The 24,013-nt window shown below is 57.7% G+C and overlaps 1 protein-coding gene across 1 annotated transcript in view; it reads left to right on the top strand.

Moving 5' to 3' along the window:
• SH3BP4 (SH3 domain binding protein 4) overlaps positions 1-22,293 on the top strand; it is a 49,107-nt gene extending 26,814 nt beyond the window's left edge. The window contains exons 2-5 of the mRNA XM_047085811.1: positions 3,563-3,806; positions 8,108-10,464; positions 19,233-19,421; positions 20,222-22,293. Coding sequence (XP_046941767.1) covers positions 3,689-3,806; positions 8,108-10,464; positions 19,233-19,421; positions 20,222-20,446 — 2,889 coding nt within the window. The 5' untranslated portion in view covers positions 3,563-3,688 and the 3' untranslated portion in view covers positions 20,447-22,293. The remainder of the gene's footprint in view (positions 1-3,562; positions 3,807-8,107; positions 10,465-19,232; positions 19,422-20,221) is intronic.
• Positions 22,294-24,013: the final 1,720 nt, after the last annotated feature.

Here is a 24,013-nt window from a genome sequence, read left to right as displayed (position 1 = left end):
AGAGAAGTGGTTAGCAAGGCTAGGGAGAGCTCGAGGCATTTTGTCCCTGCTGCCTCCTGGAGTTTTACCCACCCGCTAGAGCATCACTCGCCCCCTAGAGCATCACCCGCCCCCTAGAGCATCACCCGCCCCCTAGAGCATCACCCGCCCCCTAGAGCATCACCCGCCCCCTAGAGCATCACCCGCCCCCTAGAGCATCACCCGCCTCCTGGGCAAGTTACTCCAGCAATCTCTCCATGCCTGGCTCTGGAATGAGTGGAGATGCGGAGCTTCTCTGGGAACCCTCACCCTGATGGTATCTGGTCAGGGAAGGTTCCAGGTTCCAGGAAGAGAGAGTCTGCCAGGCTTGTCCAGCGAGGGCCGGCTGCCCTCTTTGCTGTCAGGACATGTCCAAGGATGGTCTCCCATTGTCTCTGAAGAAAACTTGCCATTCTGGGCTTCACACAGGGCATTGAGCGCCACGGGACAAGCGTCCCTCTTCCCGGGAAGGGGTAGCATGAACGAGTGCGTTGATAACTCCGTGAGCACGCGATGCTTCTGGCTGCCCGGGAGCCTCGCTCTGGTGCCTCGACTGAATTCACCCTGGCTGATGAGTGCTGGGCTTGTCAGGATGTACAGTCAGTGGCTTATCTCTTCCTTGAATGGCACCCTCTCTGGGGGTATCTTTGTTTTTAAAAAGGACTGCAGATCTCTTTATGTAACTGCTAAACATGCCTTTGTGTCTCTGCTGGCTCAGGGTAAAAAACTAGGTCCCCCATCAACAGTAAACAAAAACAACGATCCATCTCCAGAAATCCCAGTGACGTCCTGAACTGCTTTCTCCTCTGCTCACCCCTAAGCCCGGAATCACCCCCCCCCGCCCCCGCCGCTGCCTTCTCGGTGGTGATAGCGAATGCAGGAATCTGACCACTCGTAAACGTTTATCTCCAGTTCCATCTGCCAGCCCGCAGATTCTCCCGAGTGCTCGCTGGGAAGCCGTGCCCTGTCCTGCAGGCACCTCAGGGGAGCTGCTGGCTCTCCCTCTCCCTGCCCTGCATGAAATCAGCCCCTCCGACGACCACACCAAGTCGCCCTGCAGGCCTTTGTGGGGGTGTTGGGGCAGGTGCCCCCTGCCGATCGCCACGTGCACCTGCTCCCCACCCCCAGCCCTCTGCAGCCTGTCCATAACTACACTGTCAGTAACGGCATCGCTGCTTCCGTTTTGCTCATCTGCGGCCAGGTGTCCTCCATCAGAAAGCTTCTGTGACTTCCCGTGGTCTCCAGGGCCAAGGTCGTGGTCTCCAAGGTCAGCCCCATTGCCACCTGGGCGGGCTGCCTTCTCTCTCCTCACTTTGCCGGTCCCCAGCGCTCAGGTAGCCCCCGGGCCCCGCTCTGTCTGCCGACCCTTCCTCGGCCTCCAGAACCCTCCGGCATGTCCCCTACTCTGGGTAGCTTTCCGGGCCTCCCCCCGGCAGCTAATCGGGCTGGACTCTCAGTGTTATAGCGCGGGGGCCCCCCCAGCCCGCCTCGGGGTCCTCGGGAACAGGGCCACGCCAGCCCTGTTCGCCGTGAGAGCGAAGAACTCGCCCTCCCCCTCCCCACCCCGTTCACCGAGTGCCCTGGGCAGCTCTGCAGTGGGGGGGAGGGGGGGCCCTCATGGGACGAGCCGAGGGTGCCAGTCAGATTTCACAGCCAGCTGGCTTGGGCCGTGTCTGTCTGTCTGTCTGGCTGGCTGCTGTATCTCCGGGAGGCACCGTCAGACCTAGAATCTTGGGTGGTTAATTTGCAGGTCTACCCGGCAAGCACAGGTCTCAGAACTGTCCTGAAGCTCCCCCCGCGCCCCCCCGCTGCCTGTCCTCTCCGATCCCCTCCCCCCGCCCCCATACACGAGTCCCATTTTCTCTGTTCCTGCCGGTAGGTGAGACCCGTCTTTCGGACCCAAAGGATCCTCACATCCTCTCGTCTCAGTGATGGATCTTATCATCGCGCTTCTTTTCTGAAGCCAGGTGCTCCAGGGGTGGGCTCTCCTTGTATCCCGGGCCCCGCGGGCTCCCCCATGCACGTGGCCACATCTTGCCTGGTGGGCACAGAGCCGCCTCTGGCCTGGTGACCGGCCTCCGCGGCCAGCTCCGCTCCCCCTTCTGTCCAAGAGCATTCCGGTGAGGAGTGTGGCGTTCGGCGGTTGAGAAGGAAAGAAGGAAAGCAATCCTCCCCGGGGCCGTGGTGAGCCCCTGTTCCTCGTTCCAAGCGCCTTACACGGATTCTCATATTCGGTCTCCCCACACACCGGTGAGGGCAGTGCTGTCTTGGCCCCGCCTCACAGGTGCAACAACTGAGGCCACCGACTTAAACGCTGAACACAAGACGTCCCCGCGGACGGCAGAGCTTGGACGCAAACCTGCGTGTGTTCGCTGCACGGTTGGCACTGAGCCCCCGGGAGGCTGCGTGCGGAGCCTGGGGGAAGGGTAGAGGCGGACGGGCTAGGTCACCCCACCCCCCTGCCGCTGCAGGAAGCGGTGTTGGGGCCATGCGGGTCCCTCTCATTGGTGAAGGCCACTCATCTGGGCCAGAAGCCGTATTCCCAGCTGTCCTTGAAGGGCGCAGCCAGGGAGCCAGGGACCGGAGACCGGTCACACGAGCCGTGTTGAAACAGAGTGCAGTTTGCCTGCCCTCGGGTCCCTCCGTGCCCCGACAGGTGCGGCCAGCTATGGTGTGTCCGCCCGTTTCCGGGGAAGAGCATGGGGTATTTGCCGCTTTGAGGTTGGCTCCTGGTTGTTCCTTTCCCCTCCGTGGGCTGGCGAGGGTCATCCCACAGCTGATCATGTCACCATCTCCTGAGAGAGCCCCCCAGATGCCTTTGTGCCCCTTCCGGAAAGAAACAGGCCCTAGAGTGGCTCTGAAGGCTCGGTGACACCGTCTGGGTACATATACCAGCTTCAGGGGCACACGTTCCGCAAAGGCCTCATGCGCAGAAGTGGCGACGTGTGTGTCTTATTTAGGACTGTCGGTTGTTGGGGATCCAGGGAGGATTTTAGGGGAGCGTGGGCAGGCAGGGAGCAGCCCCCCCGGCCCCCCCCAAGGCGGGGCCACAAGAGGTGCTGTGCTGAGTGCTGCTTTCCGGAGTATCCAGCATCGCGGCCGGGGCTGTGCCTCTAACGGGACCAGCCATTGTCTGGGCACACGGACTCATTTCTTCTGCCCTGAACCCCGGAACCGGTCACGTGGAGTCTACAGATCCCGTTCGTCCCCCTCTTCGTGATGAACAGGCCGGCCAGGTGCTAGAACAAACTTCACAAGGCCCTTTGTACCCCAGGAAGAGAGGGTGCGAACAGCAGGCCAGGATGTGCTGCCCGGCTCTGTGTGCCCGCACAGCGGGTGAGATGGGCACAGGGTGCACACAGGATCCGGGGAGTGGGTCCCCCCTCGCTCTCTCGGGCCAGGAAGACTGTCCTGGGTCTGTCTTGACTGGAATGGCCCTGGAAGAAAGAGGACTCCCACTTCCCACAAAATTCCTGTCCAACCTATGTCGTGCTTGCTCAAGGGAAATTCCTTTTTTTTTTTTTTCCTTTTCCCCCACTTTCAGGAAGAAGCACATCGCCCAGCTGACCCGTGTGCGGCATGGTTGCCTGAGGAGAGCTTCAGCGAGCGCCGGGATACCTGGAGGAGGAGATATGACACGTTAGCGGTCCCCCCAGGAAGAGAGTTCAAGATGGCAGCTCAGCGGATCCGAGCGGCCAACTCCGGCGGCCTCCCTCGGTGCAAGTCCGAGGGGACCCTGATTGACCTGACCGAAGGGTTTTCAGAAACGAGCTTTAGTGATGTCAAAGGTGAGCTCCCAAGAGACACAATGGTGGCTGAGGGGGCAGATTTGCAAGTGCTCTGAGACCCAAGGACTTCTCTGCCTTCAAGTGTCTCAAGGCCCCATTCAGATGTTAAGTTTTAGCTCTCTAAACTTCATGACGACACATTCAGCCCTGGAACAATAACCATTTGTTTTGTTTTGTTTTGTTTTGTTTTGTTTTGTTTTGTTGGTGGGTTGGGAGGTTATGAATTCCCCGTTGGTTATGAAACTTCTTCATACAGAATATGTTTGTCTTTTCTCCTCTTGTTGAGTTTGGGTGACATTAAGGTAGGGACCTGGGTCACACAGGGAGTATGTTCATCCTTGTAGGCCCTCCGGGTTCCGTCACACTGTGCCGCGGCAGCTCGAGAGCAGTCACAGGAGAGAGTAAGCAATGGATATGGCTGTGTTCCAATAAAACTTTATTTACAAAAACAGCACAGGGGCCGTTGTTTGCTGACCCCTGGTTTAGAGGTGGCCCCAGGGTCAATCACCCTAAGCCTCTGGGTTCCTCTAACAGACACTTACAACTGGGTCAGTGAGATGGATGGGTCATTTTCTGCCTAGAAGTCCACCTTGACCTTACTAGGTACTTACTGGTGTCATGGGTTACATCCTCATCATCCATCGTTAGGCGGCTTCCCTACAGCGTTGACCACAACGTGTTGAGGTTACCCACTGGGCCGTCCAGAATACAAGCTGCGCAGTGGGAGCGGACCTTTACCCTTGTATCTTTAACTTGGCACAAAGTCAGTGCTAAGTGAATAGTTCTTGAACCAAACTGCTGTCTCCTGGGTCACACTGTGGCCCTCTTCCCTGATGTCCTAACAACCGTATGTCCCCCATTTGTCTCTTCCTAATCCCTTCTCCCTTCACTGTATCCTCAGTCGCTTCCTGTCTCTGCTTTATGCTGGGAGCCTTGAGCACTGCTTTAAATGTTCCTCAAACAAACATACTGGCAAAAGAAATCATGAGATTTTATTAATAACAGTAACAGTTACCAGGTAGTTTTATAAATAATGGAACCATTTATTTTTCATAGCCCAGTAATGGGCATTGTTTTCTTACTTTATAGCCTAGCTGATCATGGTTAAAGTTGGAAAACGTGAGCATAAATTGTGGGGTTTGGGCCGGGTTCTCGAAATGAGAGAGCTGAATTTTTAAAAATTATGATAACGATCTGAGAGGCATCAGGGTCCTAAAAGAACACCGCGATTGTGGGAAAAAGATAAAGGAGACATCCTGGGATGTGAGCTGGGGCTGGTCCACTGGGGAGGAGCCCCAAACCCATTTCCCAAGGGCAGCGGGTGGCCTCCGCTGCGTCCCCACGGTAGACAGGTGGGAATGTATTCCAGCCAAAGTGTCCTCTGTGAAATCCTCTGCCCCCTGATAAATGTTCCGCCTGTATAAGAACCGAGGCAGAGGGGTAAGAAATGTATTATTCAGTGCACTGAACTTCCCGACACGCAAGGATTTTTTTTTTTCGTATGGAAATCAGGGATAGCTGTGAATCTGAGCATCGCTCCCCAGAATTCATTAAGATGGGATTCGATAGGGATTCTCCTGCGTTTCATTGGATAGACGCCCCACCAGGTGTCCCCGGGTGCTCTGTGACAGTTGACTGATGGAGGGACCCGTCTGGCAGGAGCTCATACCACAGTCCATTTCCACGGAAGGATCGCCATTTCCCATTGGATGAGCCTGATCCTTGAGTGAAATATGTTACTGCTTCTCTGCTAAGGGGAGTGCTTGGAATTTTAAGTGAAACCATTTTTATTCTTCAGTCGGCTGAAACCAAAGTGATAATTTGCATTGATACGTTCTCTTAGGCTATATACAAAGCCTGCTTAATAGCTTTGGTTTTTAATTTCAAAAATATCACTCTAAGGGAATTGTTCTGGGGAACATAATAGGGATATAACTTCTGAGGGACTCTAACAAGATTTTAATAGCTGGCACGCGCTCTAATTTTCATTTGGTTTTAATTTTTATGTGACATTTTCATTAGATGTGTCAAGGAAACACAAAGCGGTTTCTATTACAGGAGACGGTGGCTGGAAAACAAAGCAAGAGAGGTCTGCTGTTGTCCCCCGACCCCAGCCTGACCCGTCCCCTGTCTCCCCACCTCTCCCTCAGGGTCCTTCTCTTGTACTTGAATGTGTTTATTCACTCCCCTCCCTTCACTGTGAAGTGGTTTCTCCTTGGGGTGATTTTATAGCAGGGCACAGCCACAGAGAACTCTGGCTTTGCCTTCGGCCGACACCTTGACCCCAGAACATGACTATGGCCTCTCTGGTGTGTGCATACCGGAGGAGCATTCATTCCACGAATATTTGTCGAACACCTGCTATGTGGCAGGCTGCCTTCCAGGAATACCACTGTGAGCAAAACACCCTAAGAGGGCTCTCACCCCAATAGGGCGATGCAGCACCCCCCCCACTAAAATATTCGTGGTATATTGGTTAATGATAAGTGCTACGGAGAAAATAAAATTAGGAGGGGTGGGGGCGATGTCTCCTTTAACATAACCGTTTGTGTGTCCTTAGGCATCATTATGCTAAGCACATCATCAGAACGCTATCTCCACCAGAGCCCGTTGAGAGAGTATGTCGGGCTCCTGAGGTCTGGACGGGAAGCCCGTGCCCAGTGAACCCAGAGCCAGATTCTCCCCACCGCCCCACAAGGAGGGCGGGAGGCGACGGCCTTCACCGCCCAGATGAGCTTTCTACCAAGCTTCTCTCTCTAACTTGGTTCATGGAAACAAACAGCAACTTCTTGCTTTATTTCCCCAGACTTTGCTAAGGAAATACAATTCCAGTTCCATTATTTCTTTTCAAAGGCAAGGGAAACTGGCAGACGCTGTTTTTCTGGAGGGCCAATTTGGTAGAATAGAACGCTTCTCGACTTAATCGTATATTAGAGAAGATGTGGGTGTAGGTTCCACTAAAAATACGGTCCTTTCTTAACGTTTTTTACAGGAAGTCAGAATATCCCTAAACCCTGTGAAACAAGGCACAGCTGGGGTGGGGGCTCTCTTTTCTTTCACAAGGCGCTTTCCTCCTCCTCTAGGATGTGCTTTGTCATGTTTGGGTGGGAGAGAAGACACTTAGGTATTTCGTCGTCCGATCTTTTCCAAAACACACACCCCTTGTTGAGCTGACTTTCGTGGTTCCCATTGCTGTCTACATCGGGAGCACACATAGTTGAACGCCGTGAACCCGAAATTAGCTCGAGTCGCTGTTGAACGAGTTGGGGGTTTTTCAGACTTAAACACTTGCTCGGAGATGACATGAATGACAGTGGACATAAACCTTTCATTTTCAAGGCATGCGGGAGAGCCCCTTTCCAAGCTGTCATTTTGAATGATCGTTTAAAGGAGGCTGGAAGGCACCGGCCTCAAAAGTCTTATTTTATTTATTTTTTTAAGTGTATTTATTTTGAGAGAGAGAGAGAGAGAGTGGGGGGGGGGGGGAGAGCATGAGCAGGGAGGAGGCAGAGAGACAGAATCCCAAGCAGGCTCCAAGCTGTCAGCCCAGAGCCCGACACGGGGCTCGAACCCACGAAGCACGAGATCATGACCTGAGCTGAAGTCAGACGCTTAACTAACTGAGCCACCCAGGCGCCCTTCCAAAGTCTTATTTTGATGAAGAGTGGGTTCAGCTTGGAAACGTAAGAGACGGGTCTGCTTGTCAGGGAACCTTCCCCCCATTCACGTGTTCTGCATTCAAGGCAGAGCGTGGGACCAGCTCACGAACTCAGATTCTGTTCCAGGCTCTTCATGTCCCGTCCCTGGCTACAGGCCATGGGTCACCCCACTCAGAATGTGACAGGTTTTAAGTCGGTCACATTCGGCTTCTGTCTCGACCCAGGGGCAGCTCCGGGTAAGTCAGTTACATGAGGAAAACTGGCCAAAATCCGATGGCATCGGGGGCGCCCGGCTGGCCCAGTCGGTGGAGCCTGCGACTCTTGATCTCGGGCTTGTGAGTTCGAGCCCCACGTTGGGTGCAGAGGTCACTTAAAACTAAAATCTTTAGAGCTTAAAAAAGGTTTAAAAATGAGATGGCGTCTTAAAAGCGATCCCGGGGAAATGGGGGTGTATGAGCCCTCCCGCCCAGTGGGCTGGGACAACAGTGCCGGCCTTCGGGAGCACAGTGGAGTTCCCTGAGACTTCTTTATGGCACAGCTGCCTGTCGCCCAGAGCGCTCTCCCTCCTCCCTGGTTCCGGCCAGTGCTCCGCGGCGCCCGTGGGCCTCGCCCTCACCCCCTGTTTCTTTGTGTTTTATGCAGTGCCTTCCCCCAGTGCCTTGCTCGTAGACAATCCCACACCGTTCGGGAATGCAAAGGAAGTGATCGCAATCAAGGACTACCACCCGGCCAACTTCACCACCCTCAAGTTCTCCAAGGGCGACCACCTCTACGTCCTGGACGCGTCCGGCGGGGAGTGGTGGTACGCCCACAGCACCACGGAGATGGGCTACATCCCGTCCTCCTACGTGCAGCCCTTGAACTACCGGGACTCCACCCTGAGCGACAGCGGGGTGATCGATCATCTTCCAGACAGCCCAGACGAGGTGGCCAAGGAGTTAGACCTGCTCGGGGGGTGGACAGAGGACAAGGGACCGAGCAAGACCTACAGCAATAACCCCTTCTGGAACGGGGCCCAGACAAACCCGTTTCTGAACGGGAACGCGCCGGCGATGCCCAGCTTGGACGAGCTGACCCCCAGAAGCACCGTGGATTTGCTCCTTTTTGATACGGGCACGTCTTCGTTCACCGAATCCAGCTCCGCGACCACCAACAGCGTCGGCAACATCTTTGACGAGCTGCCGGCCGCAGGCCGCCTCCAGGCCGAGGCGCCGGGCAAGCGGGACAACCCCTTCTTCAGAAGCAAGCGCTCCTACAGCCTGTCGGAGCTCTCCGTCCTCCAGGCCAAGTCCGACGCCCCCGACTCCTCGGGCTTCTTCACGGGCCTGAAATCCCCGGCCCCGGAGCAGTTCCAGAGCCGGGAGGACTTCCGTGCCGCCTGGCTGAGCCACCGGAAGCTGGCCCGGTCTTGCCACGATCTGGACCTGCTGGGCCAGAGCCCCGGGTGGGGCCAGACCCAGGCGGTGGAGACGAGCATCGCGTGCAAGCTGGACAGCTCCGGGGGCGCCGTGCAGCTGCCCGACAGCGGCATCAGCATCCACGTGCCCGAGGGCCACGTGGCCCCAGGGGAGACGCAGCAGATCTCCATGAAAGCCCTGCTGGACCCCCCGTTGGAGCTCAACAGCGACAGGTGCAGCAGCGTCAGCCCGGTGCTGGAGGTGAAGGTGAGCACCCTGGAGGTGAAAACCTTCATCATCGTGGAGATGAAAGTGTCGGCCGAGGTGAAAAACGACATCTTTAGCAAAAGCACGGTGGGTCTCCAGTGCCTGAGGAGTGACTTGAAGGAAGGGCCCTATGTCCCCATCCCACTCACCTACAGCTATGGGGACACGGTCCAGGTGCAGCTGGACAACCTAGAGCCCTGTATGTACCTGGCCGTTGTGGCCCACGGCCCCAACATCCTCTACCCTTCCACGGTGTGGGACTTCATCCACAAGAAGGTCACCGTGGGCCTCTATGGGCCCAAACACATTCACCCATCCTTCAAGACCGTGGTGACCATTTTTGGGCACGACTGTGCCCCGAAGACGCTGCTGGTCAGCGAGGTCACCCGCCAGGCCCCCAGCCCTGCCCCCGTGGCCCTGCAGCTCTGGGGTAAGCACCAGTTCGTCTTGTCCAGGCCCCAGGATCTCCACGTCTGCATGTTTTCCAACATGACCAACTACGAGGTCAAGGCCAGCGAGCAGGCCAAGGTGGTGAGGGGGTTCCAGATGAAGCTGGGCAAGGTGAGCCGCCTCATCTTCCCCATCACCTGCCAGAACCCCGGCGAGCTGTCCGACTTCACCCTGCGGGTTCAGGTGAAGGGCGACCAGGAGGCCATCCTGACGCAGTTTTGCGTGCAGACTCCCCAGCCGCCCCCCAAAAGTGCCATCAAGCCCTCCGGGCAAAGGCGGTTTCTCAAGAAGAACGAGGTCGGGAAAATCATCCTGTCCCCGTTTGCTGCCACCACCAAATACCCGACTTTTCAGGACCGCCCGGTGTCCAGCCTCAAGTTCGGCAAGCTACTCAAGACCGTGGTGCGGCAGAGCAAGAACCACTACCTGCTGGAGTACAAGAAGGGGGACAGCGTCGCGCTGCTCAGCGAGGAGAAGATCCGGCTGAAGGGGCAGCTGTGGACCAAGGAGTGGTACATCGGCTACCACCAGGGCAAGGTCGGCCTCGTGCACGCCAAGAACGTGCTGGTGGTGGGCAGGGCCAGGCCGAGCCTCCTCTCGGGGCCCGAGCTGAGCACCTCGGTGCTGCTGGAGCAGATCCTGCGACCCTGTAAGTTCCTCACCTACATCTACGCCTCGGTCAGGACCTTGCTCATGGAGAACGTCAGCAGCTGGCGCTCCTTCGCCGATGCCTTGGGCTACGGCAACCTGCCGCTCACCTTTTTCTGCCGGGCCGAGCTGGACAGTGAGCCCGAGCGGGTGGCGTCCGTTCTGGAAAAGCTCAAGGAGGATTGTAACAACACGGAGAACAAAGAGCGAAAGTCCTTCCAGAAGGAGCTCATGATGGTAAGTGCCCGGCAGGGGCTGGAGGGGGGCCAAGTCCAGTCTTGCCGCCTTTCCCCCCGCCCCGCCCCCGCCCCGCACACCCGGGCGTGGATTCGGTGAATCGCCGGACCGGCATCTGGGCTCACCTCCGCTCCCCGAAATACACGCACGCGCACCTGGAGATGGGCGTTTGTGTAGGGACCCCCAGACGGCTCAGGGTCCAGCGTGGAGAGCCCCGTTCAGGCGGCTTCCCGCTGGGCTCGCGAGCTCCTTGGAGGCCTCAGGCGGGTCTCCCGGGTGCCCGGTGGGTGTGGGGGCGCAGGGAGGCTCGCGCTCCAGCCCCCTCTGCTCCGATCTCTTGGGAGAAGGTGCAGGTTTCATCAGGTTCCCCGCAGGATCTGTGCCGCCCCGAAGTCTAACTTGATCGAGGCATCTTTCTCTGCCTCGTGTGTGTGTGTGTGTGTGTGTGTGTGTGTGTGTGTGAGTAGGGATTGAGGAGGGCCTCTGGGAACTGCGATCTGAGAAGAGGATGGGGGGGGGGGTTGGTGTCACACTACAGGATACACCCGGGCCGCCGGGTGAGGGGGGAAAGCATTCGCTGCACTGCTGAGCGAACACGGCCTCCCCGGCCCGGGTTCCCCACCTGCTCTCAACAGTTCATCTGCTCCCGGTGGCCTGTCTTGGAGAAGCTGACTTGGAGGAACTCAAACGTCCTTCTCTTGGCGTCCGCCTCGTTTCTGTGGGGGACGTCCTCTCGATGGGGAGAGCCTGCTTCGTTCACCTCCCCCCCGCCACCCCATCTTCCCAGTAGGACACATCCCCGGGCCTGTTCCTCTGGAAACCCTTGTGATTTTCCACTGGAAGCCTCTTGGTGTTCCTTCCTTGCTCCGTCAGGCTCCACACAGCCTTCTCGCCTCCTGACTTGTGTACGAAGTGAGTCTCAGCGGCCCTAGGATTTCTGCCGCCCGACCCGGCACCTGCCATGCTGTGTGAGCGCCTCTGGGAACGGCCGAGCCGGGTGTGTGTGCCGAGGTCCGTCCGTGGCGCACACGGCTCTCGGGAGCCGGAGATACCCAGTCCGCGGGGCACAGCCACCGCGGCGGGGAGCGGGCGTTGCAGCCTGACGGCGCCCCCAGGAATGTAAAATGCCAGGCGCGTGCCGCACAGTGAGAGCCAAACCTCGTCCAGAAGAAGGGATGGGAACCGAAGGTGTCGATCTTGGCAGCCCGGAGGCTGGGGGCGCTGGTGGTGGCAGCTTCCGCGGGGAGGACGAGGGATGGTCGTGGCTGGGGAGGGCCCGAGGCAGCAGGGGGACGGCGGACGGCACATGGGCCCTGGGCATGGCCGTCACAGCAGTGGGACATCTCTCCCTTCAGGGCATCTGCCCCCTCGCTGGCCCAGCCTGGAATCCTCCCCGGAGCTGCGTTGAGCCCTCGAGGCCCTCTCCCCTCCACGGACCTCGAGCACCGGGCAGGGGCGTGTGTCCCTCTCTCGCGGGGCCTCAGGCTGGGATTCGCCACGGGTTCTAGAATCGGGTGCTCTCATGGCACATGAACAGTGTTGATTGTTCCTTCATTGCCGCCTAGAAAACACCTCCCCCCCCCCCCCCCCCGAGTGGGCGGAGGTGAAAAACAACACAGCGAGAGCGGCCCTTCCCAGCTGTGGAAAAATAAAGACCGAGGAGGCGGCTTGTTCATCCCGGTCCTTCATGTCAGGCCTTTTCAGACTTAAGCGAAGCTCTTTCTGCCCCGCTTGGGGGACTTCTCTGACAGCACAGGTTTTCGGGGGGCCGTCCCTGGGTTCGTTTGTGGGAGCGATGGGGGGGTCTCTTGCGCCCCTGGGTGGGAAGGCTGGCACAGCAGGGTCTGCTCGGAGGCTTGCGGGTTTCCCTCGCCCGGGCCCTGGGCTGAATCCGTCACCATCTTGAGAGCGGGCGGGTCTGAACGTGGGCCAAACCTCCAGAAACCCCAGGCTGCTTTGTCCCAGCACGCAGAGGAGTCCTGAAAACCGGGATTCCTTTCTCCCGCCACTCGCATCACTGAGCAGCGGTATTCTGCAGTCTCGGCCTCGGGTGAGCCGGCCCCCTGGCTGTCACCGCGCGGCCGCCACGACCCACCCCGGCCGCCAAGTCGTGTCCCACCCCCTTGCATTCTGAAGATGGTTTTCTGTTCGGTTATGCGTCCGTGGTCTGGAAACCGAGTAAACGAATTGGAAAGGGGGGAGGTTTGAGACGGTAGGTTTGCGGGGAGATGGGAAGGAGCCCGGAACGAAATGAGAACCGGGCGGTTCCGTCCTGCCCACCGTCGAGTGGGGTCCGGGCCCTGCCTCAGGCCTGGAGCTCTGCCCACAACGTCACGTGGAAGGCCGTCACGTCCCTGGGGAACCAGCCCGGAGGCCGTGCTGGCAGACCTTTCCCGCGAAGCGACCCGGGGCCCTGGGTCACTGTACTTCGTCGCCCCAGACCCTGGGCTTCACTGGGCTTTCTCCCATCCACAGTGGCCTCGTTTACTCGTGTTCCGGTTTCTTCTTATTGTCCGCATCGGACATAAACGCCGCGATCGAAAGGACCCTGGCCCCCAGGACACAGTCTGCTACTTGAGGAAATGCACGAGTGAATGAGCGCAGACCCCGCCCCGGGCTGAGAACCTGAAGGGGCGCCGCCCACACGGCCAGCCCGCGCCCTGGCCCCACTTCTTTGATTCCGTGTCCTTGCTGTTGCTTCAGTGCGGGTTTTCGATATCAGAGCTCCTCCGAGGGCCGTCTTGCACAACCACGTGGGCTCCTTGGTGCGCCTGCCTCCGTCTGCCCTTTCTCACCCACGCGGGGCGTGACCACCGTCAGAGAATGCCCCGTCTGTCCCCGGCTCACCGAGCTCTGCAGGAGAAACCGGGACGGCCCGTGACAGAGGATGGCCGGCCCGTCGACGGCCCACCCCGGACCTTATTGAACGTGGTGGTGAGGGGCACTGCCGGGCTGCTGTCGGGAAGGGGCGCGACTGGCACTGACCGAGGAGGGTAGGCCGGGTGGACAGAGCCCCTGGGGCCCAGAATGAAAGAGCCACCACAGAGCGTTTGTACTCAATATTCACGAAGCGTGTCTTGGCCGCCTCCTGTGTGCTTAGGGGCGATGCTGGGTGCTGGGCTTCCCAAGAACACGGGTCTTTGACTTGAAGAAGGCACGGAGTGAAGAGTCACAGCGCAGGACTTACTTGTCTCGAGCCCTGAAGAGAAGGGCCCCCCGGCGGATCAGGGAACGGCGAACAGGGTTGGGGCAGGGTGGATCCTGATTCGGGCAGGAAGCACCTGATGAGGGAGGGGCTGTCAGGTTGGGGGTACCGCGCGGGCAAGGACCGGGGTGCGCGAGGGCATACATAGATGGGGTCCGATCAGAGGCTGGGGTGATAGAGGATGGGGAGTCAGGCTGAATCCAGATGTGTCCCTGGGCCTTGGATTCCAGGTGCGTCGCTGCTCCTTGCCACGTCTCCCAGTCTCCGAGCCACCCAGAGGCAGCGGTCGGTGGAGAGCCCCAACCCTGAGTGTCCTTCCTTCCGATGATCAGGACGCCTGGGGCTGGGGGACCTAATTTTCGTACTCCTCTCCAGGTAGATTTGTGTGAAGGAAACAAATGAGTAATTCTGACACGGATTCCCCGGGCCACGCCCCCTCCGTCTGGTTTTCACACCTGGCCGTCCACAGCCGCAGGGCGCGTTCTCCCTCCTCCTCTGGCGGGTAGCCGTCGGGTGGCTGGTGGGTCCCAGGGCCTGCCGTCACTCTCTCACTGCGTCGCTGGTGACAGGCTCTGTCTTCCTGCACATCAGTGTCGACCTTCAGACCGTGGGGGGGGTCTTTGAGTTTGCATAACTTCCTTGACTCACCCCAGGTGTTGTTTTTTCCTGAATGAAAACAGTCCTCACTGATTTTTGTTTGTCTGTAAACACAGCCTGTGTTTCTTTTTTGCACCGAAATTTTACACGCGTGAAGGACAGAAGCAGAAGGCGGAGGGGTCCCCGGCCCCATCGCCCGTCGTTAACCTCTTTGAGCGGTTTGGGGCGTAGACGCTGCGGCTGTTTATAAATTCCGTGGGGTTGGCCGAGGGGCTGTCCCCTGCCCCGCGGTGCCCAGTGGAGAGCGTGCGGGCAGCCCTGGGCGCGTGCCTGCTGCTTCCCGGGTCTGCGGAAGGGCCGGGTGCTGGTGCCTCCTTGTCCGTGTGTCTCTGCACGCCTGTCCACACTGAGATGTCCCAGGGGCTCTGCACGCTTGTCCACACTGAGATGTCCCAGGGGCTCTGCACGCCTGTCCACAGATGTTCCAGGACACTAAGCCGTGGGCCCTTCCCGAGCTCGAGAAGCCATCCGTCGGCGACGTCGCGAGCGTCACTGGGGGTGGGGGGGGCACAGCTGTGAGTGGCAGGTGCTGTTACCGTGGTGGCCGACCGCACGGTGCGTACCCCTCCTCACTTTCATCGACCTTGGGCTCCGTGTCAGGATTCTTGCTCTCTGGGGGGACAAACCAAGGCCGGCTCTTTGCCGTCGGCACGTTGAGGTTCTCTACCGCTGCTTCTGGTCCACTTTGTGCAAAACACGTATCTGAGTGTGTTTGTACCAGGAACTGTGACGACACTGAAGGAGAGGGCTTGGCTCAAGTGGTGGCCCTGAGTAGATCTGGGGGGCCGAGTGTGTGCGTGGAGGGTGGCACACGGAACCCCGAGGTTTTCGTTCCGCGACATGCTTCCGATAGGAGAAGTTATGTCTCGTGTCCGGGAATCCCTCGCAAACAAGACACAGGGTCCGTCCTCATGGCGGGGAGGGAAGGGCCGTCGGGGACAGGGGCAGGCCTCCCTGGAGGGACCGAGGCCAGCGCTCAGAGCTCGTTGCTGGAGCCGCCAGGGTGGCCGGGGGTCACTGGTGGCGGCTATGGCTGGGGTCGTTTGAGTCCGGGTGCGGGCTCTTTGGAGAAGGTTCTCTGAGAAGAAAAACTTACTCTAGGGTGCAAATCGAGGGAGGGGCGGCTGTTTCCAGGAGTGAGGTGGGGTGGGGTAAACCCCCAGAGCCTTGGACGCTGATGGAAATCACGGGGAACATCGCGAGGTGGGGGCAGACGGGGGCTGGACGGGATGGCGTGCAGCGATTCTCTGCGAATCTGCAGAAAAGCCTCCTTATCGCCCCAAACAGGAGGCAGGTAGCAAACCAGTGTGCGTTCAGGCAGGTTCCCGGGCCTCCTGTGCCCCCAAAGCAGGGGCTCCCCTGCCCGCCGCTCATGGGGGAGTGCGGCCCTTCTGGTGTCTGCACATCTCGGGAATAGAAGCACGCGCGGGATTCGCACACAGCAAAACCAAAATGACACTTCATTATGTGTTTCTAAGAGTGTCTCCCAGAACAGCGCTTGGCACACCGGCTCCTGTGAAGGAAGTCGCGCTGGACCGAGCTGTGCCCGGCGGTTCCTACACGTTTCTGCTGCTTTCCCTCCACACCGGTGGCTGTGGCAGAGACCGCGTGGCCCGCAGAGCCACGTGTGGCCCTCTGTCCACCAGGTTTGGCCACCTGGCTGAAATTCGAGTTCACTCTGAGATTGCAGCCGGAATCAGCATCGTTTTGAATGGGGTTTTCTGGGATGACGTGTGTGTGTGTGTGTGCGCGCGCGCGCGCGCGTGTGTGTGTGAAAATTGAGGAGGAAGCTATAGGGAAAGGTGTCACAGCCTCCTATGGTGAAGCTCTCTACTACCCAGCTCTGGTGGCACCCGAAATGTGCCCTTAAAAAAGTGTCTGAACTGCCCCTTGGTGGTGGTGTGGCAGTTTTGTGACGCTTGAAGCTGGTGTGGCTCGATCAAAGTTGTGTCACCGGAGCTGAAGTTGGTAAAGGAAGGCACCTCCGTCCCTGTGCTCCCCGCGCTCCACGGGATAGAGCCCCCGTCCTTGCCCAGCGCCCCTGGGGACAGAGGCGCAACTCTGACACGTTCTATTACCTGGAAAATGAGGTCGCCTCCAGAGCCGGGCGGCTGAGTGAGTGCACAGACACACGCTTGCTTTGTGAGTGGAAGCTGAGTGGGGACACTGGGGGGCCGACCGTCCAGCTCTGTGAATAGCCCATTTTCTGAAATACATAAGTAGTTGAAACGAGGCGCAATCCAGACCCGTGTTTTATCGGGTTCCGTTCCTGACGTCGAGTAGCAAGTGTCCGCAGAACCGTGGAGGCCGTTCGTTGGCCTGAGCGCCACGAAATGTGACCCTGCCTCCACCTCTGTCACCCCGAGCGGTGGGACCCCGGACAGGCCACCTGGCGTCTCCGGGTGTCTGGATCGGAGCAGAGGACAGGCAGGCGGGTCCGGCTCTGACGCTCAGTCGGGGTGGGGGCCTCTCCGTCACTGTCTCGGCTTCATCTGCAAAATGGGGTGAGCTCAGCCCCTCCTTCACGGGGCTTCTGAGGAGCGGATGAGCCCGTGCCTGGCTCACAGTAACTCACTAGTAGTGGTCTACTGCGAAACAAAACAAACCGGAAAAGGACCACGGGTCCTCAAGCTGCCTTCTGGCTAACCACAGGTGCAGCCAGTTGCAGCTTTGGGACCCGGGACAGCACCACATTGACCCATCACCCCTGTTTTCAGTTGCAGAGCTTGGGGCGCCTGGGTGACTCAGTCAGCTGACCGTCCAACTCTCGGTTTTGGTTCAGGTCATGCTCTCGCGGTCTGTGAGTTCGAGCCCCATGTCAGTGCGGAGCCTGATTATGATTCTCTCTCTCCCTCTCTCTCTGCCCCTCCAACGCTCACGTTCTCTCTCTCTCTCTCTCTCTCAAAATAAATAAATAAACTTTAAAAAAAAATTGCAGAGCTTGACCTGCTGGGGGCATTCAGGAAATTGCCAAAAAAAAAAAGTCACGAATCGTCCGTACTGTTAAACTCCCAGACATCGAGGTGAGGGTTCTCTGTCTCGATTAGCTGCGCCCTTTATTTTTTTGTTGTTTATTTAAAAAAAATTTTTAATGTTTACTTATTTTGGGGGGAGAGAGAGAGAGAGAGAGAGAGAGACGGAGTGTGAGCGGGGGAAGGGCAGAGGGAGAATGAGACACAGAATCCGAAGCAGGCTCCAGGCCCCGAGCTGTCAGCACAGAGCCCGACGCGGGGCTCGAACTCACGGACCGCGAGATCATGACCTGAGCTGAAGTCAGACGCTCAACCGACTGAGCCGCCCAGGCACCCCTAGCTGCGCCCTTTAAAGTTAGCGACCCGGCAGACCATAGCCGCACTCATCCAAGGCCACCTGTCATCCTCACAAAATACGGACAGAGTTCTCAAACGAGCCACGTGTTCGTCTCAGTCGGGAAGGGGCTGCTTCCTTTGTTGTTCTTGACGTGCTCTTCGGAGTCTGGAAGTGTCCACAGCAGGTGCTCCATGGAGCGTGGAGGGACAGGACGAACACCAGGTGCCTTTCTGCCTCTAGCCTCCCCAACCCCGTGCTCGCCTAAGGAACCATCTCCAGGGTGCTCCCACTTTTCCCACTGTCGGGGTATAGTCCGAGAGGGTGCTGGGCGGCAGAGGCCTCGTGGATGGTGCCAGGCCCGCGTGCACCCTGCAGCCGTCACGAAACGTGGGTGGCCGGACTTCTGCATCTCCCCGTGTGCAGACGCGTGGGCCTGCTGGTTTGCGCCGGCTGCTGTGATTTTCTTTAAGACCCCAGCCCGGGGTCGCACAGAACACACCGTGTTGGAAGCCGGCCTGATCCAGCCCCTTTCCTAGATGGGGAAGCAAGTCCCCGGTGGCCACCAGCTGGTCCAGGGCCCGCCTCTGTCGCATTGCCTCCTTCCCGCCCAGGGTGGCGGGCATTCCTTGCCCTCCTGAGTCCCTCCAGACTCCTGTCCTGAAAACACACTAGAAAGTTCCTGCAGCTTAGGCAAGGGAGCAGTCCTATCGGTTCCAGAAAGTATTCTGATGGTGCTTCCTTGGGTTCAGCCTCCGGCCTCCCCGTTCTCCTTTTCCTCCACACCAGGCCTTCACTTTGCCCCCCAAACCCGAGAGCCCAGATGTCCGGGTGAGCTGCGGGCCCCAATCTGAGCCCTCTGCCTGCGGAGCTCTGCATCCGGCCGAGGCCCGCGGCACCTAACGTCAGCCCGGCTCTAGGTCCGGTCCCCTAAGCCCCGGGTGTGTGTTCTGTCTCCCCGAAGCATCGCCCTCTGCAGCCGTCCCGAGGGTGCAGAAACGGGGCCAGCTGCGCTCCCCTGCCCTCCCACCGGGAGTCAGCATCCTGGGGCCACTGAGACAAAGTACCACAGACCGGGTGGCCTGGGACAACAAAAGCCTATTCTCTCTCAGCGCTGGAGGTGTTCGAGGGCCTGGGTCCTCCAGGAGCTGCGAGGGAGGGGCCGCCTCTGGTTGCTCTGACAGCAATCCTTGGCGCTCGCTGCCTGCGGCCGCCTCTCCCCCGTCTCTGCCTCTGTCCTTTCGACGTGGACATGTCTCTCTCTCCTGATAGAGACAACCAGTCACTGGCTGAGGGGCGGCCCTCGTCTACCGTGACCTGGTTTTAACTAATTCACGTCTGCAAAGCCGCTGTTTCGAAACGCAGTCATTGTGAGGTTCCGGCTGCCCGTGAACTTGGTGGGAGAGCACAGTCAAGCCCAGGCCACCCCGCAAGCCATTGCTCTCGCTCCGTCCCGTGCCGCAGCCACGCTGGAGTTCGGGGGGCACTTACTAGGCTTAAAATTTTTCGGGGGAAAGAGTGCACCGCCTCCGCGTGGAGCTCTGCCTGAGACCAGAGCCAGCCCTCTGACCTGCCCGGTGCTCTGCTCCTTTGTCCTCAGGCCTTACTGAAAATGGACTGCCAGGGCCTGGTGGTCAGACTCATCCAGGACTTTGTGCTCCTGACCACGGCGGTGGAGGTGGCCCAGCGCTGGAGGGAGCTGGCCGAGAAGCTCGCCAAGGTGTCCAAGCAACAGATGGACGCCTACGAGTCTCCCCACCGGGACAGGAACGGGGTCGTGGACAGCGAGGTGAGCGTGGGCTGTGAGACACAGTCACGGCGACATCCACCCGACAGTGCGTTCGTGGGGATAAGCGAGTTAATGCGGGAAAGCACGTGGCGGGCTCTCCCTGCGTGGGGCAGGCCCCATCCCTCCCGGGACAGTTGGTTCTGACCGTGTCAGGGTCGCTGTGCCCAGAGGAGGGAAGTCAGAGCGGCCTGAGCAGAAATGCCCGCCCCTGCAGATCCTGATCTTAAATTACCTTCCGTCGGACGGAGAAACTTTACCTCCCGTGTGAACGGAGCCCTTTGTGGCCGCTTGTGGTCGGTCTCCGTCCGGGTCTGTGTTGGATGGGTACCAGGTATGTTGTGTACCTTCGGCCACAGCTGGTGGGGTTCCTGCTCAGAGGTCCTTTGTATCCTCCCTTGTTCGCTTTAAGCTTCCGGAAAGATGGCTCAGGCCCGGGAGACCCGGGAAGCAGGAAGTCCCCAAGAATAAGGGCGTCCTTTATTAACGCAGCGAGTTTCTAAAGAAATGGCCCACACGGAAAATGCCACAGGGGTTGTAAGGAGAGAAATCCTTCCTGTTGGCCCAGACACGATTTGCCACTTACCGGCTCTCCCACGAAACACGTTCCTCCCTCAGTGTGCTGGTCCCAGGCAGAGTCCGTCCCCCCTGCTTCTCTGGGCTTCTCACTCTCAAAAGAAAAGCATAAGTAATGAGCCCAGGAGCTGCGGGTAAGAGGATCGAATCAATAGGATCAAATCTCTTTGCTGTCCCCTAACCTTTTCTTCCCCCTCCCTCCTTTTATTTTGGACGCCGCCACCCAGGCCATGTGGAAACCCGCCTATGACTTTTTATTGACGTGGAGCCACCAGATCGGGGACAGCTACCGGGACGTCATCCAGGAGCTGCACATAGGCCTGGACAAAATGAAAAACCCCATCACCAAGCGCTGGAAACACCTCACGGGGACTCTGATCCTGGTGAACTCCCTGGACATCCTGAGGGCAGCGGCCTTCAGTCCTGTGGACCATGACGACTTTGTCATTTGAGCGGGTTCCCTCCCGTCCACTGCTGCTCTGGGGCGTGCACCCCCCCCCCCGCCCCCCGTCTGTCCCAGATGCCCGTGCAGTCACCTGGAGCGGGGGAGGCAGGAGGGGCCGGCTGCCCGGACACATCCAGGGTCCCTCTCGGCTGGACCCGCACCCGAGGACCAAGCACAGACAATGCTCCGCCGTCCTCCTCCGTTGAGGCGGGAGAGGGGGTGCCGAAGGGAACTTCTACCACGGGTCGTCGCCAACCAAAATAGCTTTCTATTTGTTAGGTATAAATTTAAATTTAAAATCACTTTTTTTTTTTTTTTTTTTTTTTTTTTTAGGACGGGGGGAGGCCTATGAGACAGGTGGTATCTAATTTTTTTAATGGACCAGAAAAGTTTAAAAAACAAAACAAAACAAAACACCTTCATAGGGGCGGATGCTGTTGAGGTTTTTATGTTCTAGAGAGACCTTTTTAAATTATGTTACAGATGTATATATGTATTTAAAGGCGATGCCCAGCCTCACTTTGCATTTGAACACTTAGCACAGAGAGATGCTTGTTCAAGTGTTGGACCTCTTTTGCTCTGTCCTTGTGAAAAGGGTGAATCAAATAGGAAATGTGGTTTTTCGGTAGATGAGTCTAGCTCTTGCCCGTCCTTTCTGGGAATGTCCTGGGCCCTGCTGTCCCCTCTGAACTCCCGTTCTCTTCTGTACCTTTGCCCCGTGTTACAGTAAACGATCAGCGGCAGCACTTGTGACCCTTCCGTGAGCTTCAGTGGGCAAAGTAAAATCCTACACGAGCCAGCAGGTGCCCTTGAGGTGACAGGCCGCTGGGAGCTGGCGTTCGCTGTGGCCCCCACCTGCGTGCGGTCACTCAAGAGAACGGTGCCACGTGCAATGCGGTGGTCCCTGCAGCTCTCAGATGCCATTACCCTGGGGGCAGGGGAAGGCTTCCGGCAGGGCTCCAGGCCTCTCTGCTCCATGGGCCTGAAGGAGACTTCGCCACGAGGGACCCCTGTGCTCGTGTGTGTGCAGACGTGCCTGCCGTCACTGGCCAAACTCCGCTCCGTTCCATGTGACGTGAACCCCGCTCCCTTCCTGGTGCACCCATGTCCCCCAGGAAAAAACCGCGTAAGGGACACCTTTTTTTTTTTTTTTTTTTTTGTACAATTAGAGATTATCCGAGCAGGATGTATGTTTTCTACAAATGAAAACGTGCCCCGCCTGGAACCAGAGGCAGGAGGCTGCCCGCCTTTAGGCTGTAGATCAGCGTGGCCGTGTGCGGGCGAGCGGTGTCGGGCCCCTGATCGCACCGTGGTTGCGCCCAGCCCAGAAGGGAGGAAGGGGCAGGACTGAAGAATTGGAATTATGTGGCACACGGAGAGAATTCCTGGGAATGGGTCAGCACCCGCGCTGGGCGGTTTGGGATTCCTGGACCTCGTTCTCTGAATCTGCTGTTTGGAAACACGTCATGTTGATCCCTGGGTGTAATCAGCCTACGATCCCTATCGGGCTGAAACATTCTTATGTACCTATCGACTCAGATACTGAAGACCAAGTGGCTAGGAAAAAAAAAAAAGAAACACCTAGAAAAACTACGTTTTTTACGCTGCAAGAAGCAGGACCCGCAGTTCCCCAAACGATCACAGGAAATAACCTTAAATCCTGCTTCCCCTGTCCGCCCTCCTTCTTCCCAGAGATTGTCTCTCACCTTCTCCCCAAAGAAGAGACAAACCCAGTTGCACCTTAAACCGTGGATATTTTTCCTCAGGGGCTTGAAGTAGTTTCCTATGCAACATGTCTTGTAGCACAAATTGAATTCTACAAAAGTTGCAGTAAATTTTATTTGCATATTTTAACCTATTAGCGTGCGTGTGTTTTTCTGTACCCATCCAGACTTTAAATTTTGTTTAATGTTTATTCATTTTTGAGAGAGAGAGAGAGAGAGACAAAGCAGGGGAGGGGCAGAGAGAGGGAGACACAGAATCCGAAGCGGGCTCCAGGCTCCGAGCCATCAGCACAGAGCCCGATGCGGGGCTCGAACCCACGAACCGCAAGTTCACGACCTGAGCCGAAGTCGGACGCTTAACCGACCGAGCCACCCAGACACCCCTACCCCACCAAACTTTTAAAAAATAATAAAACCTAGTGTTTTATCTGTGCATAGAATAATGGCTCCCTCCTTAAAGAGCCAACCCCGGAGGTCGGTGTGACAGTTGGTTTAGCATGTTACTTTTCTATTCTTACTGAATATTCTCTAAGCCGGTCCAAGAAGTTCAGTTAAAACCTCCATTTCTTTATTGATGTTAATTTCAACGCTTGTAATAATAGTAATTTGCATATGAAGTGAGGGTATTTGCAGGTGTTTTTGAGGACCAAATATTCAGGAAAAGAATTTGGTTGAAAAACATTCTAATTTCCCAAGAAGAAGACCATTGCGTCCATGATAAATTCCCGCCTTGGTCCTCGCTTGACCGCCACGCAGTCATGTCACGTGGGGCCCATGTCAAATCGCTTGTGATCACCGAGCCCCCACCCCTGTGTCAACCTGGTGCAGCAGCCAAGCCCAGGCTTGGTCCTGGGACCTTCCCCACCAGGGGTCACCAGATCCCAGCACCCTGCGATCTCCCAACCATTGCTACTGTCCTGACCGGACCACAACCTTTGCCTTCTCTCCTGCTCTCCTTACTACTTATTACTTAGCACCCTCCCATCTGGTCCACGGCCCGCTCTCCCCTCCTGCTTCCCGCCACACGGTCAACTCTGGGCTCACCCTCACCCTTGGCTGTGCCTCCCACGCGCTTGTCCCAGGCTGAGCTCCCTCGACCATCGCCTACACCCACAACTCCCTGCCTTTGAGCCGTTCCCCCAAGCTGGCACACCTCTCCTTTCTTCAAGGAGCCACACTGAGCTCCTTAAGGGCATCCAGTGTCTAAACTCGTCGCTGAATCCCCAGAGCCTGGTGCCATAAACATATCACGGGAGGGAACTGACCATACCTCCGCAATAGAAACGCATCCCGAACGAGGATCGCTTGGCTCTTGGAGGGCCTAGAACGGCCTTTGTACTGGGTTTACGACCCGTGTGAACGTATTCGGCCCAGCAATGGGGGCATCGGACTCAGCTTAGTTTTGGGTGTTCAAAGGGGGAAACGTGGCGGGGGTGGAACTCAAGTGTACCCCAAAAGCAATTAGTTTTCCTACTAGTTCATTTCTGGGCACGAGGGAAACACTGTCAGTTTGGCCCCACGATTTATGCTGTAATAAAATGCAGTATTGTCTAAAATAGGTTGAGATGGCTTCATCTGAAACCGTCAAGTAACCTGAATTTAGGGGAAAAATTGTCCTGCCAAGTGTCCAGCCTTTGCTGCGCACCTGTGGTCTATGAAAGGTGTGCTGTTTCACCTTCGTGGTGACCTTGGTTTCAAAGATGAGGAGGTTGGCCGGGGGCAGGGAGGGGGCGGGCGGCAAACAGGATGAGCGGGGGCCAGCGAGAGCCCCGTCCACCCCAGCCGTGCCCTCCCGCCGCACCAGAAGCAGAGAGAACCACGACAGTTCACGGCCACCGCCTGGGAAGCAG

This window comes from Lynx rufus, unplaced genomic scaffold (genome assembly GCF_022079265.1).
Source record: "Lynx rufus isolate CCGP_SWC_20201006 ecotype Redwood Valley unplaced genomic scaffold, mLynRuf1.p SCAF_2, whole genome shotgun sequence".
Taxonomy (NCBI): domain Eukaryota; kingdom Metazoa; phylum Chordata; class Mammalia; order Carnivora; family Felidae; genus Lynx; species Lynx rufus.
Note: the sequence above shows the minus strand (reverse complement) of the source record. Positions and strands in the feature narration are given on the sequence as shown.